Source organism: Neomonachus schauinslandi, chromosome 16 (genome assembly GCF_002201575.2).
Source record: "Neomonachus schauinslandi chromosome 16, ASM220157v2, whole genome shotgun sequence".
Taxonomy (NCBI): domain Eukaryota; kingdom Metazoa; phylum Chordata; class Mammalia; order Carnivora; family Phocidae; genus Neomonachus; species Neomonachus schauinslandi.
Genome location: NC_058418.1, coordinates 56,189,532 through 56,203,496, shown reverse-complemented (window position 1 = coordinate 56,203,496; position 13,965 = coordinate 56,189,532). Strand labels below are relative to the sequence as shown.

The following is a 13,965-nucleotide window of genomic DNA, read 5'->3' as shown; positions in this document are numbered from 1 at the left end:
CGCGGTGGCGGCCCGGAGCGCCGGCCGGGGCGGAGCGGGGGGCCCCCGTGCACTGCCCGGCCCGGGCCATGACCCCCGCTGCTCTCTCTTGCAGGCTCGTCGCCCCGGTCCCCGGAGCCCGGCCACCGCCGCCGCCAGCGCCCGGGCGGGCCCCGTGCGCCCCGGGCGCGGCTCCGCAGTGAGCCCCCCAGGAAGCGGTGAGTGCCCCGCGCCGCGCGCGCCCCGCTGCCTGGCCCGGCGCTGCCCACCCACCCCTTGCAGAGGACGCGCGCGCTCCCCGAGAGCCGCAGGCGACCAAGCGGCGTCCACGCCCCGCCGGCTCCGGCGGCGGGAAGGGCGCGCCCGGGGAGGCCGGGGGGTTCCGGGGGGGCGTTGGGCGACCCTCGAGGTCCTGGGCGTCCCCCCAACTTCTCGCAGACTTTTCTGCGGAGAGGCGGATTTGGGGAAAGTTGGGTCCGGAGCTCTGATTGTGCTGCAACTTAGCCCGGCGGGTGGGGGTGTGTCTGCGCGTAGACGCCTCTGGCCCCCCACTGTCCACCCGACACCTCGCGCTGTCACGAGTTCCTCAGGAATGGGCCAGACCGCCATTCCTGAGAGCTGGGAAGGAGCCCGGCCGGGCGTGGGGGCAGGAGGCCTCGGGAGGAACCATTTCCCCTCTATCGAGTATTTCAAACTATATTATTTATGAGCCGCCTCACTTAGGGGCCCCCTTGGCTCCCAGGGCATCAAAGCAGGTTTGCAACCGCAAAGGGCGACCAGTGTGAACGCACGCGCGACTTCTCCCGGCCGGCTGAGCTCAGCGGAACTGGGGGAGGCTCTCAAGAAGGGCGACCCGCAGCTCCGCTTGCCCGGCCGCGTGGGTGGTGGGGTCAAAGGCGGTCGGACTCGGTCCGGAGGCGCCGGACTGTTGGGCCACGGAGGAACCGCGGAGAGAGGCAGTCTCTACTGGCTGAGCAGCTAGTGGATCACGGAGGAAGGGCAGGTGCAAGGCGCTTCTGAGAGAGTGGAGCCTTTGTAGCACAAGTGCCCCATCTTATGAATGAGGAAACTGAGGCTCAGAGAAGCAGAGCTGGACGGGCAGGCCCTGGCGTTTCCTGCCCCACCCCCAGGAATCCCCTCACCTGTCCAGGCCACACCTACCTTGGGTTCTTTGTCCCCACCCTGGGTACCGGTTCCTCCGGATGGATGGATGGATGGATGGATGGATGGATGGATGGATGGATGGATGGATGGATGGATGGGAGGGAGGGAGGGAGACAGGGAGGGAGGCCCACCGTATATTTATGGAAAGACTTAATCCCTCTGCAAGCCCCAAGGAGGCTGAAAGCTTCACCACCTAATCTCCTCTCCCTGGAAGCCCTTCCCTTGCTTGTGGGGTGCAACTCAGTGGGCACTGAGCCGGAGTTTAGGTCACCTCTGAGGACTGGAGCTGGGACCTTCCCCTCAGTGGGTGTGGAAAGGGAGCAGTGCTATTTAATGTGTACCGAGCACTTGAGGTATTCCAGAGCCCACAGTCCCCATCACCTGCCTGGTCCTTTTCATCCTCTGACCAAGTAGTGGTGTTATCCCCATTTTACAGATGAGGACACAGAGGCTTGTAAAGGTTATGAGGCGGGTCGGTGGCAAGGCCAGGCCTTGAACCCCTAGCCCTGACAGTGAATTGCTCTTGAATATGGCAGGGGCTAGGCCAGGCCTCTGGGACCAGGAAGTGCAACACCTCCCCCCCAATAAAATATTATGATCGTGTAATACACACATGGTAACATGTGCACATCAAAAGTGTACACCAGATCCGGAAATAGAACTTCCCTAGGAATGTCCTCCTGCCCCTCCCAGCAGCAGTCTCCCTTGGGAGCCAGCAGTGGGTCCCACGTCTCCCACAGGCTGCCACTTCCGAAAACCTTCAGGTGAGCTGGCAGGTGCTCACTCCTGCGGGCTGGTACTTTGTGGCTCCTATCATCAAGGCTGCCATGAAAAACAACTGCATGTTTTGGGGGGCACCTGGCTGGCTCAGTCACAAGAGCATACTCTTGATCTCATGGTTGTGTGATCACATTGGGTATGGAGCCTACTTTTAAAAAAAATTTTTTTTTTTTGAAAATTTTATTTACTTATTTGACAGAGAGAGGGAGAGAGATTGAGAACGAGCAGGGGGAGCAGTAGAGGGAGAGGAAGAAGCAGGCTCCCGGCTGAGCAGGGAGCCCGATGTGGGGCTGGATCCCAGGACCCTGAGATCATGACCCGAGCCAAAGGCAGATGCTTAACCCATTGAGCCACCCAGGCGCCCCTAATTGCACATTTTTAAATTAACCCTGTGGTTAATTAACCATTAACTTGACTTCTAATAGCATACCCCTTATTTTTAAATAAACATTTTTATTGACATATAACATATGAAAAGCTACACAAACCATAAGCGTTGAGCTTGATTACACAGAGGCTCAGAGCAGGCAGTGGGTGAGTGTTTTGCTCAGAGTTACGTGGTCAATCACAGGGAGGCCATGGCTGGACCCCAGGTGGCCCAAGACCCTTCTCCATGACAGAAAAATAGGTGGGGATTTCAGTGGGTGCTTTGCCTTCCCGCCCCCATCCTCTTTCACTTCCTGTTGGTGAGCTGCTGTGGACCAAGCAGCTGTCCCTGCTCCCCCCCACCCCCAAGAGAGGAGCTTGCAGCCTCCTGCAGGTCCATGGGCCAAGGCCAGGGAGATGCTCATGTTTGCACTCTGTGTACCAGGATGGGAGGCATGTTAATGCTTGTGGCATATCTGTTCCCAGCACAGACCCTTTGGCTGGAATTGCAGGAATTCTAATCCTGTTACAAAAAGCAAATGCCTTTTCTAAAGAAGGAAGAAAACCAAGATGTTCCCTGTGCCTACTGGGAGCCCAGGGTGGCCAGCCTGTTAGAACCTTCTTCCCTGTATTTGCAGTGAGGAAACAGGTGAGGAGAGCTTGCCCACGTGCCCTGGCTGGGAGTGGCACCTGGTTCCATCCTCACTCGGTGGGTCCACCCACCTAGGCCAACTGTCACATTCCTCAGCTATGATTCTTCACCCCTTCACACCCTCTGGAGTGTGAGGGGACGTCTTTGGGCTTCAAGTGAGGTATTGGTTAAGCAGCTGAGCTGCCACACTACGGTGAGTCATGACCTCCAGAGGATCATTCCGATTCCATCTAGGAGGTGGCTCTGCAGAGACCAAGATCAGACCTCCAGCTGGACCCGACCTTTCACTCACTTTCCCTCTCCGGGCCTCCGTGTCCTCATCTGGGAAACCCATGTGAGCACCAAGACCACCTCTGTCGAGAGCTGCCAGATTTTGCAAATAAAATACAGGATGCACCTGGCACGCGACTCTTGATCTCAGGGTTGTGAGTTCAAGCCCCACGTTGGGTGTACAGATTACTTAAAAATAAAATCTTAAAAACAAAACAAACAAAAAAAACCCAGACACCCAGTTAAGTTTGAATTGCGGATTCATGATGAAGGATTTGGGGTCTGAGCATGTCCCATGCAGAAACAGGGCACTGTATATTTTATCTGGAGCCTTCTCTGTCCGGCTCCTTCCAGCTCTAGATGCGTATGATTCACTCCAGAAAGACGTCCCCTCACACTCCAGAGCCCAGCCTCTGGTCCCCAAAAGTAGTAACTGAAGGGAGTCAGCCCGCACTGGGGCCAGACATCAAGAAGTAGCGTCCCCCCAGTCCGTCGGTGGCTCTGTGTCTGGGACACAGTACCTCATAGTTACTTTTTACTTTGGGCAGAGAACACGCTGTCTTCCTTTTCTCCGCACTGCAAGCGTGTAGAAGGTGAGTGGGGGAGCTCTCACCACTGTGGGCTGGCAGTTTCTTCCAGGCTGCTGGAAAAACAGTCACAGACCGCTCGGCCACGTGTGTCCTTCCCCTGGAGATGCTCCTGCTTTTAGCGCACGCCTCGTGGCGTGCAAAGCAGCTGATAGCCATCTCTCTCGGCGGCTCAGAGCGGAGGCAGACCCCGCAGGAGGAAGTGTGTATCGTCGCCGTCCCTGCCGCGAGAGAGGACCCTGTGGTGGCCATTTGGCAGTAGAGCCATTTGTATGCCCGGGTGCAAGAAAGAGCCCATTCTACTTCAAGCTGTTGTGCAAATAATTAACAATCTGATATTTCAAAGGGAACATAAACAGCCCGACGCAATAGGAAAGGGAGGTTTTCCACACTCCTGCCAAAGTGTGGAAGAGGGGACATTTATACCTAAACTAGCGGTTCTCCTGGGCCTGACTGCACTTGCGCCATCTTGCCGAGCGAAGGGGGACCCCTCCCACGAGAGCTTTGCTTCCCTCCCATCAAATCTCTTTCCTCATTGCAGAAACCCATGTCTTTGTAACAAACGCAGCGCAGAGCCGCGGTGGATGGGATGATGGGGCCCTGAAACCGAGCACCCCTGGGTGGGGCTTCCTAGCCCCGGGACCCCTCGGAGCTCCATCCCCCTCCCCCGTCTGTAAAATGGGGTGGCGGTAATGTTTCTCTCTTAGGGCATTGTTAGGGTGGAGTGGAGTAATTTTTATAATAATCTCAGCCCAGGACTTGGCCTCTTAAAAGCATTAGCCAGGTATGTGTCAGCTCTCGTTATTGTGATGCTGCCCACGAAGGGGTCTGAGGTAGAAGCGGCCTCACTCGCCCCAGTCAGGCCTCCATTACCCCAGTTGTAGAATCAGGCTTCAACTCCTCCCATTCACGGGGCTCTCTCCGCAGTCTCTGCGGGGCCTGGCCCTCGGTCAGCAGCCCCATCACAGAGGGAGTGGAGTGGATCACCCGTGGAAGCAGCCCGAACCGGGGTCCGCTATGCAGGACACCCCTAACGCAGCGCCTGCACGGGAGTGCCGGTGACAGGACCACCCCCCAGGCTGGTGGCAGGGTGCCAGTTTGACACAGAGCCTGGGCAGCCTGACTTCAGCACCTCCGGCTCAGAGAGGGAAATGACTTGCCTGAAGTCACACAGCGCTTGGACCCTGGTTCGTGCTCGTTCCTCCAGGCCGTTCCCCACCCCCTGCTGCCTACCTTCTGTCCTGTGGGGAGGTAGAGGCAGGGTGGCCAGAGTTAGGGCCCGTGCCCTGGGACAAGACACGTCGGTTTGTGAAAATTCTCCATTGGGGAATTTTAGAAATCGGACACAGAAACGCTGCACACTGACATGACCCCTTGATGTGACCTGGCCGGACCCTGACGCAGCTTCTGGTCCCTGTGTCCCCTGAATCCAGGCTGGGGCCTCTCCTGCTTCCTCCTCCTCTTGCTTCCTTGATCCGCCTTCTTTCTTCTCCCCCCCTTCCTCCCCGTTCCCCCCTTCCTCCTCCTGTCTCTCTCTCTCTCCTTCCCTCCTGAATGTTTTGAAATGGGTGTTTTTCAAGTCACAAGACAGCTTTAGAGACGACACCTATCAATTCAGGACAAGTCTTGGGGAGGTGGTGCTCCTGGCACAGAACAACACAGCCTTCTCCAGACCAGAGCCGCGGTCCCCTGAACGCTCCTCCAACTGCATCAGAGAAGTCTCGAGGAAAACACGGTCTGGGCCACCACTGGGGAGGCGGTGGCGTAGGGCACAGAGGCCGCGGGACCCCTGTTGCTCTTGTGTCTCTGCTTTTCTTTCCCTGGTTGACTTCTCTTGAAATAGTTTCAAGCCTCCAGAAAAGTTGCAGGAACACAAAGTGCTCCTCCAGGTCCTTTCCCAGAGACGAACACTTAGCCACGTTTGCCTTGGGGTCTCTCTCCGTACGTACACGCGTGTGCTGATCTCCTAGCCGAACCACCGAGTTACGCTGCAGGCGCGGTGGCCCCGAGCCCAGACACCTGGAGCAGCACCACCTCTTGCAGACTCGGTCGGATGATCGAGATCAGAAACCTGAACATCGGCTGCATCCTGTCACCTCATAGACAGTTGTCTCTCTTTTGACTATTTTAGTATTAGTTGTTTTTTTTAAGATTTTATTTTTTTGAGAGAGAGAGCACGAATGGGAGGGGCAGAGGGAGAGGGAGAAGCAGACTCCCAGCTGAGCAGGGAGCCCCACTCGGGGCTCAATCCCAGGACCCCGGGATCATGACCTGAGCCGAAGGCAGACGCTTCACTGACTGAGCCACCCGGGCACCCCAGCATTTTTCAGACAAACACAAAAATACGTCATGAACTCCCACCTTTCAGCTTCGGCGCCCCTGCCCCAACTGCGTCATCCCCCTGCGCCCACAGCACGGGGGTGGCTTTTCTGGAGCATTTTACAGCAAAGTCCTAAGGCCTTCCCCATAAATCACTGTCTAAACCCTGGGACAGGTCACCCATAAGCACACAGTGACGTCGGGGTGCACTGCGCACGGCGTGTCTACTAGGCTGTGATGTGTGAGCTGCTCACAGTGGCCAGTGGGGGTCCTGGGTGTGTTCGTGAGCCCGACCTCAGGGCTGCAGACCCCTGGGCCGGAGACCCAGCCTGAGGAGGGTTGGGAGAGACAGAGGTAAGGTCTATGCCACCCCTTGCTTAGCCCCCACCCCCAACCCCGGGAAGCCCTGTAGTTGAAAATGTTGTGGCTGTAGGGTCCAAAGTGCTGGGTTTGAACCCTGAACCCACCTCTTGCTACCCATACAACCTTGTGCAAATTAACTAACCTCCCTGTGCCTCTGTTTTCCCCTCTGTGGAATGGGGATGGGGATGGTCCCAACGTTTCAAGGCTGTTGTGAGCACTAACTGACCAGGAATCTCGGTCCAGGGGCTCTGACAGGCACACAGTGAACGCTCAAGAGAGAACACGTGTTAGTCCCACAGGCCTGGCCTCGGGCTCTCTCTTTCTCCAGCCTGGCCTTTGCTCTTCCCCCTGAAGAAGGAGACCCTGTCCTAGGCATCGCATCCTGCACATTATTAGAATCCCCTGGGGAGCTTTTAAAAATCTCAGGACCAGGCCCACACCCCAGGCCAGTTACCCCAGAATCTCTGGGGTGGGACCCCGGTGTCTGCGTTAAGTGCCCCGGGCGAATCCCCTGTCTTGGAGGCAATGCTCAGCGCCTCTGCAGCAGTAATGAGCATCCCCTGGGTCTTGTTGAGATGCAGCTCCCGAGCCTGCGGGCGGGGTGGGGCCTGAGAGCACGCATCTCTCACAAGCTCCCGGGGTTCCCGTGCTGCTCGTCCAAGACCACACCCTGGATAGCACGGCCGTGGAGAAAGGCCCCAGCTGGAAGCCACTACCTGGCTGCCCTCTGTGGCTGTTATAAATAATAGCACTGGACACTTCTCGGGCTTGAGCTCTGTGCCCTCCTGGTAACTCAGTCTTCCATGCTGCTCAGTGAGCCCGCCAAGAGCATCACCCCCATTTTAAAGATGAGGAAAGTGAAGTCTTGGTTGAGGAACCGTCCCCTGCGGTCACCTGGCTGAGCCAGGCTCTGGTCCAGCCAGGAGGACACACAGCTCCAGGGCCTGCTGGCAAGTTAAGAGATATTCCACCATTGTCTATCTCTCTCCTGGCCTGTCTCTCTCCCTCCCACTCGCTCGTGCTCTCCGCTTCGTCTCCAAGCCCCCCAGCCTGTCTCCAGGCCCCCTTCCTTCCTACCTGTCCCACAAACCCAACCTGGATAAAACGGAAGCCCTCACCCTGGGTTTCTCCAAGCCAGCCCCTCCTGGTCCCACCATCTCCTGAGGCTGCTTGTCTCCCAGACTCCCAGCTGCTCCTCTACACCCTCATTGTCCCCCCCACCGCACCGCCCCCCGAAACCCCCGTCTTCCATCCTAAGGCTGCACAATTTCTGACCCAGAGCGAGCTTCTCCGACCTTAACAGGCACATGGCTCCCGGGGGGCCTTGTTAAAATACCGATTCTGGCTCAGTGCATCTGGGTGTCCTGAGATGCTGCATTGCTAACAAGCCCCCAGGGGGGCCAAGGCTGCTGGTCCACCAGCACAGCTTGTGTAGTGAGCGCCTGGGGGACCCCAGCATTTCCTAGCCAAAGATGCCGGCCTCTGGGCAGGACGGGATGACGGGTTTCAGAGCACCACGCGGGGCCTCGGTCACACCCGCGTCGGAGATCTGAGGGGCCCCTCTCGTGGCCACCCTCCACGCCTCTCCCCGCCCCCCGCCTGGCACACAGGCAGCTCCCTGTGAATGGAGGGATGAGCCTCCCCTTCCCCAGAAGGGCCTGCAGAGCCTCACAGGCCCCAGACCGAGGTCGGGGCAGCCCCAGGGCTGGAACCCCAGCTCCCTGAGCCTGATTTCCCCCTCTGTGAGTGGGAACGGTAGTAGCACACCCCGGGACTGTCGCTGAGGATTGTCACGAGCACACAGGTGCTGCCTGTTTTATTCATCACTCAGAACGCTAAGGACGCATCCCATTGCTGGCTGACGGGGGGGAACAGTGAGACAATTTTAACTCCCTTGGACTGAGGCTAGGTGCCTTTAATCTGTTAGATCTCCAAAGAACGTGCCTCTTAAATGAGGGGCGGGGCCCTAACAAGCGGAGCCCATCATGGTGGCCTCAGGGCCGCCGGCCCCGCAGCCTGGCTGAGGATCCTCACATCCTCCTGCTCCTGCTTCTGAAGCCAGCCACCTCTGCAGACCCTAAAAGAAAGGCCAGGTCAGCCCCCGACCCCACGCTCACCTCCACTGCACCCCACACTCGGATCTCCAGTATATTCAGCTCTGAGGCGCCTGAAAGTTTTTTTCCACCGCACAGACTCCTCTTTGAGCAAACTCCGGCCCAGCTGTAGTCAGCACTCACCCTGACCTTGCCAGTCTGGCGGTTTCTCTCCCCACTACTTCCTGTTGTGAGCCTGTGGGGCGGGGGCGGGGTGGGGGCTGGCCGCATGTGGCCATACCAACGAGCCCCTTCCTCTCTCCACAGGCCCGCAGAGGCGCCGCCATGGGGCTTCAGCTGTCCTGCCTGAAAGGTAAGGGGGCCAGCTCCCCACCAGCTCCTCTGGGGCTGGGGAGTGGGGGGAGGCGAAGGAATGAGGCCGGAGAGAGTGGGAGGGTACACCCTGGGGGGGGCCGGCCCCCACTGAAAGTACCTGTATACAGCAGCTGCCTTATAAAGGCTTGCTCTGACTCTGAGCGCCCCTGCAGGCCTTCCCTGGCACGAACAGGTGAGTGGTGTGGGACAGTCGCCGTGCCCCTGGGCCGTGGCTTGTCCCTCAGGGGCGTTAGTCCCAACCGTGGAGAGTAAGGGAGGAAGAGCCCCTGACAGGCACACCCCGGGGTGTTTGCTCTCCCCCCCGGGCCTGTTATCACTGACCTAGGAGGTCCGACCCACTGGGTGCTGGGGAAGGCCAGCAGGGAGAAGGTCCCAGAAGGACACAAAATCGCTGTGGAATGTGGCAGGTGTTGGCAGAGGCAGCCCAGACCCCTGTCCTGTGCCCTAGACCTTTCTGTCCGGGGTCTGGATGGCCCAGGGGCACCTCAGACCAAAGTGGCCCACACTCTCCCCTTGAAGCCCATTCTTCAGCGACAAATGCTCCCCAGCCGGAAATCTGGGAGTTGTTCTGATGGCCCCTCGCCCACGTGTGGCATGCCCAGCCGCCCTGACTCACCTCCTGGATGCTTCCGAGGTGCCCCCGACCCCATCCCTTCGCCGCAGGAGGTCAGGCGCGCGGGAAGGTCCAGGCCAGAGTGAAGGACCACCTTCGGTCCGGCTGCTGGGATGGGTGAGCTTAGGAGAGCGTCTGGTTGGCCCCGCTTAGGGCTTATGCTCCGCCCCCTTGGCAGGGGGTGGGGCATCTTGATGGACAGTTCCTCCAAGACACCGCGCAAGTGCGGGGCAGTGGGTCCCCTGGAGAAAACCAGAGTGTCGTTGGCAAGGTGGGGATGCTTTGCTGAAGAGCCGTGCGCAAGCCACGCCCCCCCAGGGCCTGGCCCCTCTGAGGCCGCAGGCTGAGCCCACGCTGGAGTGGGGGGCATTTGCGGGGCGAGAATCTGTGGGGGTGGCCGGCCAGGGGTTGCATCCAGTCAGGGCCCCTGGAGCTCAAGGACCCTCCTCCCTTAGACTTCGCGGCAGGTGTCCCCAGGGCCGGGCACAGAGTGGGCATTCAGGACAAGCTTTTGGTTTTGGTTTTTAATCGTGGTAAGATATATGTAACATAAAATTTGCTGTCTTAACCGTTCTTAAGTGTACAGTGCCCGAGCATTAAGTACATTCATGTTGTTGCGCCAGGTGTCCCCACCACCCACCTCCAGACCTTCTCCACTGTCCCTGGCACACACCAACTCCCCAGCCCCTTCCCCCAGCCCCACCTCCCACCATCCTACCTTCCGTCTCTGTGAATTTGCCTATTCTAAGGGCCTCCGATGTGAGCAGTGACCCAGTATCTACTCTTTCCTTACTGGCTTATTTCACTCAGCAGAATGTCCTCAAGGTGTCAGAAGAGCCTTCCTTTTTAAGGCTGACTTATATTCCCCGTGTATAGACCACCTTTGGTTTATCCAATTCGTTCCTCCTTGGGCACGGGGCTGTCTCCCCTTTTGGCTGCTGGGCCAGGACATCTTTGATGAGTTAACCAAGGCCCTGGAGGGACCCCTGGGGCTGCTTCCTTTCCATCCCAAGGCGGGGACCACCCAGGGGAGGAGACCCAGACACTTCAGACCCTGAGAGCCCCTGGGGAGCATCCCATGCCCCCCCCAATTTCCCTCCCTACAGGACTGAGAGCCCTGGTGCCGGGGGGCTTTTAAAAGGGCCTCCTTCCAGCCAGACCCTGGAGGAGCAAAGGGCTGGAGTGTTGCTGGAGCAGCGAGGTTTGCTCACATATTTTTCACTGCAGCTCGTTGGGGCCTGCCACTGGCCCTGGACTGCCAGCCCTCTACCCACACCAGCCTCACCCAGCCCTGATGTCGGGAGGTGGCAGGTCTCTTGGGTGTGACAGGCGGGGGGGGGGGGGGGGGGGCGGGGACCTGAGCAGCAGACCCTCTCTCCGTGCTTCACCAAGACGACCCAGGCCCACCCGCCCAGAGGCCCCAATGCTCCTCCTCCCATAAGGGACGGGCCACAGCCCAGCAACTGCAAAGCGCCAGGTGCCCCTCGGCCCCTTCCCTGCACACCCTTGTCCAAATTACCTTCTCGGCCCTCGCCGCCTGGGCCCTCGCGCCCGCAAGCGTGGTGTTACCCCATGTAGGGCTGCGACATGTCTGTGTGTCCTGTCTGGCTGCCACTGGCATGTGTCTTTCCACGCTCTCTAACTCCTGTGTCACACCCCGCCAAGAGTTGGTCTTTGGGTGGCTTCCAACTCGTTGATTTTGTAAATCGTGCCGTTTTGAACATCTTTGATTTCTGATTTTTAAAATTATTATTTCTTTGGGATGAATTCCAGAACTCAGAATGACCCAGTCAAGTAATTAGAATACGTGGTGAATTCTTACTGGGGGCTCAGCCTGGACAGGGCCCTGTTCTGTGCATATTCTGTGTGGATCCGCTCCCCTGTCTCCACGACAACCACGTGAGTCCTCCTGGGATCCCCAGTTTCCAGATGAGGAAGCTAAGGCACAGAGAGGCAGTGCCGTTGGCCCGAGGCCACACAGCTGGGACCCGGTGGGATCTGAACCCCCGGAGGGCTGGTTCCAGAGGCCTTGTTTCAGCCACCACCGGTATGGCCTCTCCAGGAGGAAACATTTTAAGTTGACATTTGAAGCAGTCGCCGTAGCCAGAAACGTTATCAACACATTCTCATTCATCTTCACAGTCGGTAAGATGGTGTCAGAGTTTCCTGGAGCTGCCGAAACGTATTACCCCAAACTGAGGGGCTTCAAGCAACGGAAATGCGTTCCCCCACAGTCTGGAGGTTACGAGTCCTAAATCGAGGCGCTAGCAGGGTCGCCACGCTGTCTCCGAAGGCTCCAGGGGAGGGTCCTCCCTGTCTCTCCCCGCCCCTGGGGGCTCCAGGCGGTCCTGGGCGTGTGGCCCGTCCTCCTGGGTCGGCCTCTGTCCTCACACGGCCTCCTGCTGGTGTCCCTGTGTCGTTTCTCTTAGAAAGACACCGGTCTTCAGACTTAGAGCCAGCCTTAAATCCAGGATGATCTCATCCCAAGACTCTTAACGAATCACATCTGCAAAGACCTTATTTCCAAATAAGGTCACGTTCTGAGGTTCTTTGTGGACGTGGATTTGGGGGGACACTCTTCACTCCTCCATGAGTCACGTCACCCTGAGCCCCGCACATGCGGGGCAGGAAGGTGCTTCTCCGGTCCGATGGCAAAGACTCAGCCCGAGGTGGGGATCTTTGGAGGGTGTGGCACGGGAGAGAGGAACACAGCTGCGCCAAAATCCTTCTGTTTCCGGTCCCAAAGGAGAGTGGGTGCAGCGGAGCACTGGGAGTGGGGTCCTGCTGCCCAAGGGCCTGGCCACGGCAGCTGTGACATGTGGGAGTGCTCCGCTGTCCAAAGAGCAGCTCCCCCGTGCCCTCTGGCGGAAGGGCTCGCTTTGGTCCCGGCATCACTGAGCCAGGAGCGGCTCCCAGAATGGGGTCCCTCTATTTGCCTATTTCGTGCTCACTACAGCTGGGCAGCGTAGGTGACTTCACAGTGGGGAGACGGAGGCACAGGGCCACTCTCACCGGCCCGCGTCCCATGGCCGGTTGGAGGGGCTTGGCTCAGTAGGCAGGGGAGGGGTGAGTGGGTTCCCGGTTTGTGGGTTTGTGAGTTAGCAGCATGGAGGGGCCCCAGAGCTGAGGCCTCAGCATCACCTGGGAACTGGTCAGACGCATGGGCCCCTCCCAGACCTACTGAGTCAGAAACTCGGGGGGGGTTTTAACAAACCCTCTGGGGGATTCCAGTGCCTGCTCAAGTTTGAGAACAACTGGTGACCTGGCTCTGGGGTCAGAAAGATCTGAGTTCAGATCTCAGGTGTGTCCCTGACTAACTGCAACCTTGTACAAACCTCTTCACATAACAAAGCCTCAGCTACCCCATCTGTAAAATGGAGTGATGAGTGGGCACATTTCCTGGGCCAGGTTTTGAGGCTTATCTGAGATAGACTGGCACTGAAGATGGTGCCCAATGGGCGGGGTTTCCTGTCTGCCCTGGCCCTCTGTACCTTCCCATTCTGGTGGCAGCTGCAGGTGCAAGGGAAGTCAGTCTGGAGGTGTGGGCTTTCCTGTGGGGGCCACCTCGGGGGCCGCTGTGGTCTCTGGGGTTCCCCGGAGGGTGCCAGAGCCAGCCCCGGCCAATGACAGCGTCACCGAGGAGACAGGCTCCTGGGCCGGGCTGGTCCCAGCGGACTGTCCTTCTGGGGCCACCTGGGACCAGGTGGAAGGGCACCAAGAGATGGAGACTGTCGGGCTTGGTGGCTTGTTCATGTGTTTTAATGACTATTTTTTTTAGAACAGTTTTAGATTTACAGAAAGTAGTTTCAAATTTACAGTTTCCCCTCTAGTTAAGGCTTGTATCAGCTCGGTCCCTTCATCACGGCCCCTGAACTAGTCCAGATACGTTATCACCAATGAGGCCCGGGCTTTGTTCAGCTTTCCTGTTCTCCCCTCAGGCCCCTTTGCTGTCCTAGGAGCCCACCTTACAATTACTTGTCACATCTCCTCCGGCTCCTCTGATCATGACAGTTTCTCAGAAGCTCCTCTTTGTGACCTTGACCATCCTGAGGAAGACGGCCATCTGTTTGGGAGGACAGCCCACTGTTGGGATCTGGCCGATGGTAGCGGGGTCTTTAGTCTCTTGTGCCAAGCAGGCGACATGGTGATGGTAGGGACTGGGGACACGGGTCTGCCCTCCCCGGAGCCCCTGACCGTCCAGGCACTTCCCCCACTTCCCTTGCAGGGGGGCTCAGGGCCTCTCCCCCTCTTGGCCTGTAACCCAGGCGTGGGTGGTTGGGGGCTGGTGGTCACGATGCCCATTTTTGCCTGGTGTTAGGAGGCCTGAGACTAGCCGCAGGTCACAGCGAAGATGAGCGTCACAACGCATACACCTTCTGGGGCAAACTCTTGGTTCGAGCCGTCCGACACTGTGGGCAGAGCTGGTCGAGAGACTGCTCACTG

General features: G+C 58.4%; 1 protein-coding gene across 3 annotated transcripts in view; it reads left to right on the top strand.

Annotated features, from left to right (window-relative positions):
- The first annotated feature begins 6 nt into the window (after window positions 1–6).
- The window catches only part of C16H16orf74 (chromosome 16 C16orf74 homolog), a 30,643-nt gene continuing 16,684 nt past the window's right edge, over window positions 7–13,965 (top strand). Inside the window, exons 1-3 of one of the 3 annotated variants that reach the window (XR_002481192.2) lie at window positions 7–197; window positions 8,841–8,886; window positions 11,665–11,711. Coding sequence is in view for 1 of the 3 variants with exons in the window: in XM_021705685.1 (XP_021561360.1) it covers window positions 8,859–8,886 (28 nt within the window). In the remaining 2 variants the exon portion in view is untranslated. Of the gene's footprint in view, window positions 198–8,840; window positions 8,887–11,664; window positions 11,712–13,965 lie in introns of those variants that run through there. The other 2 variants (XR_002481191.2, XM_021705685.1) reach the window with 2 other exon arrangements.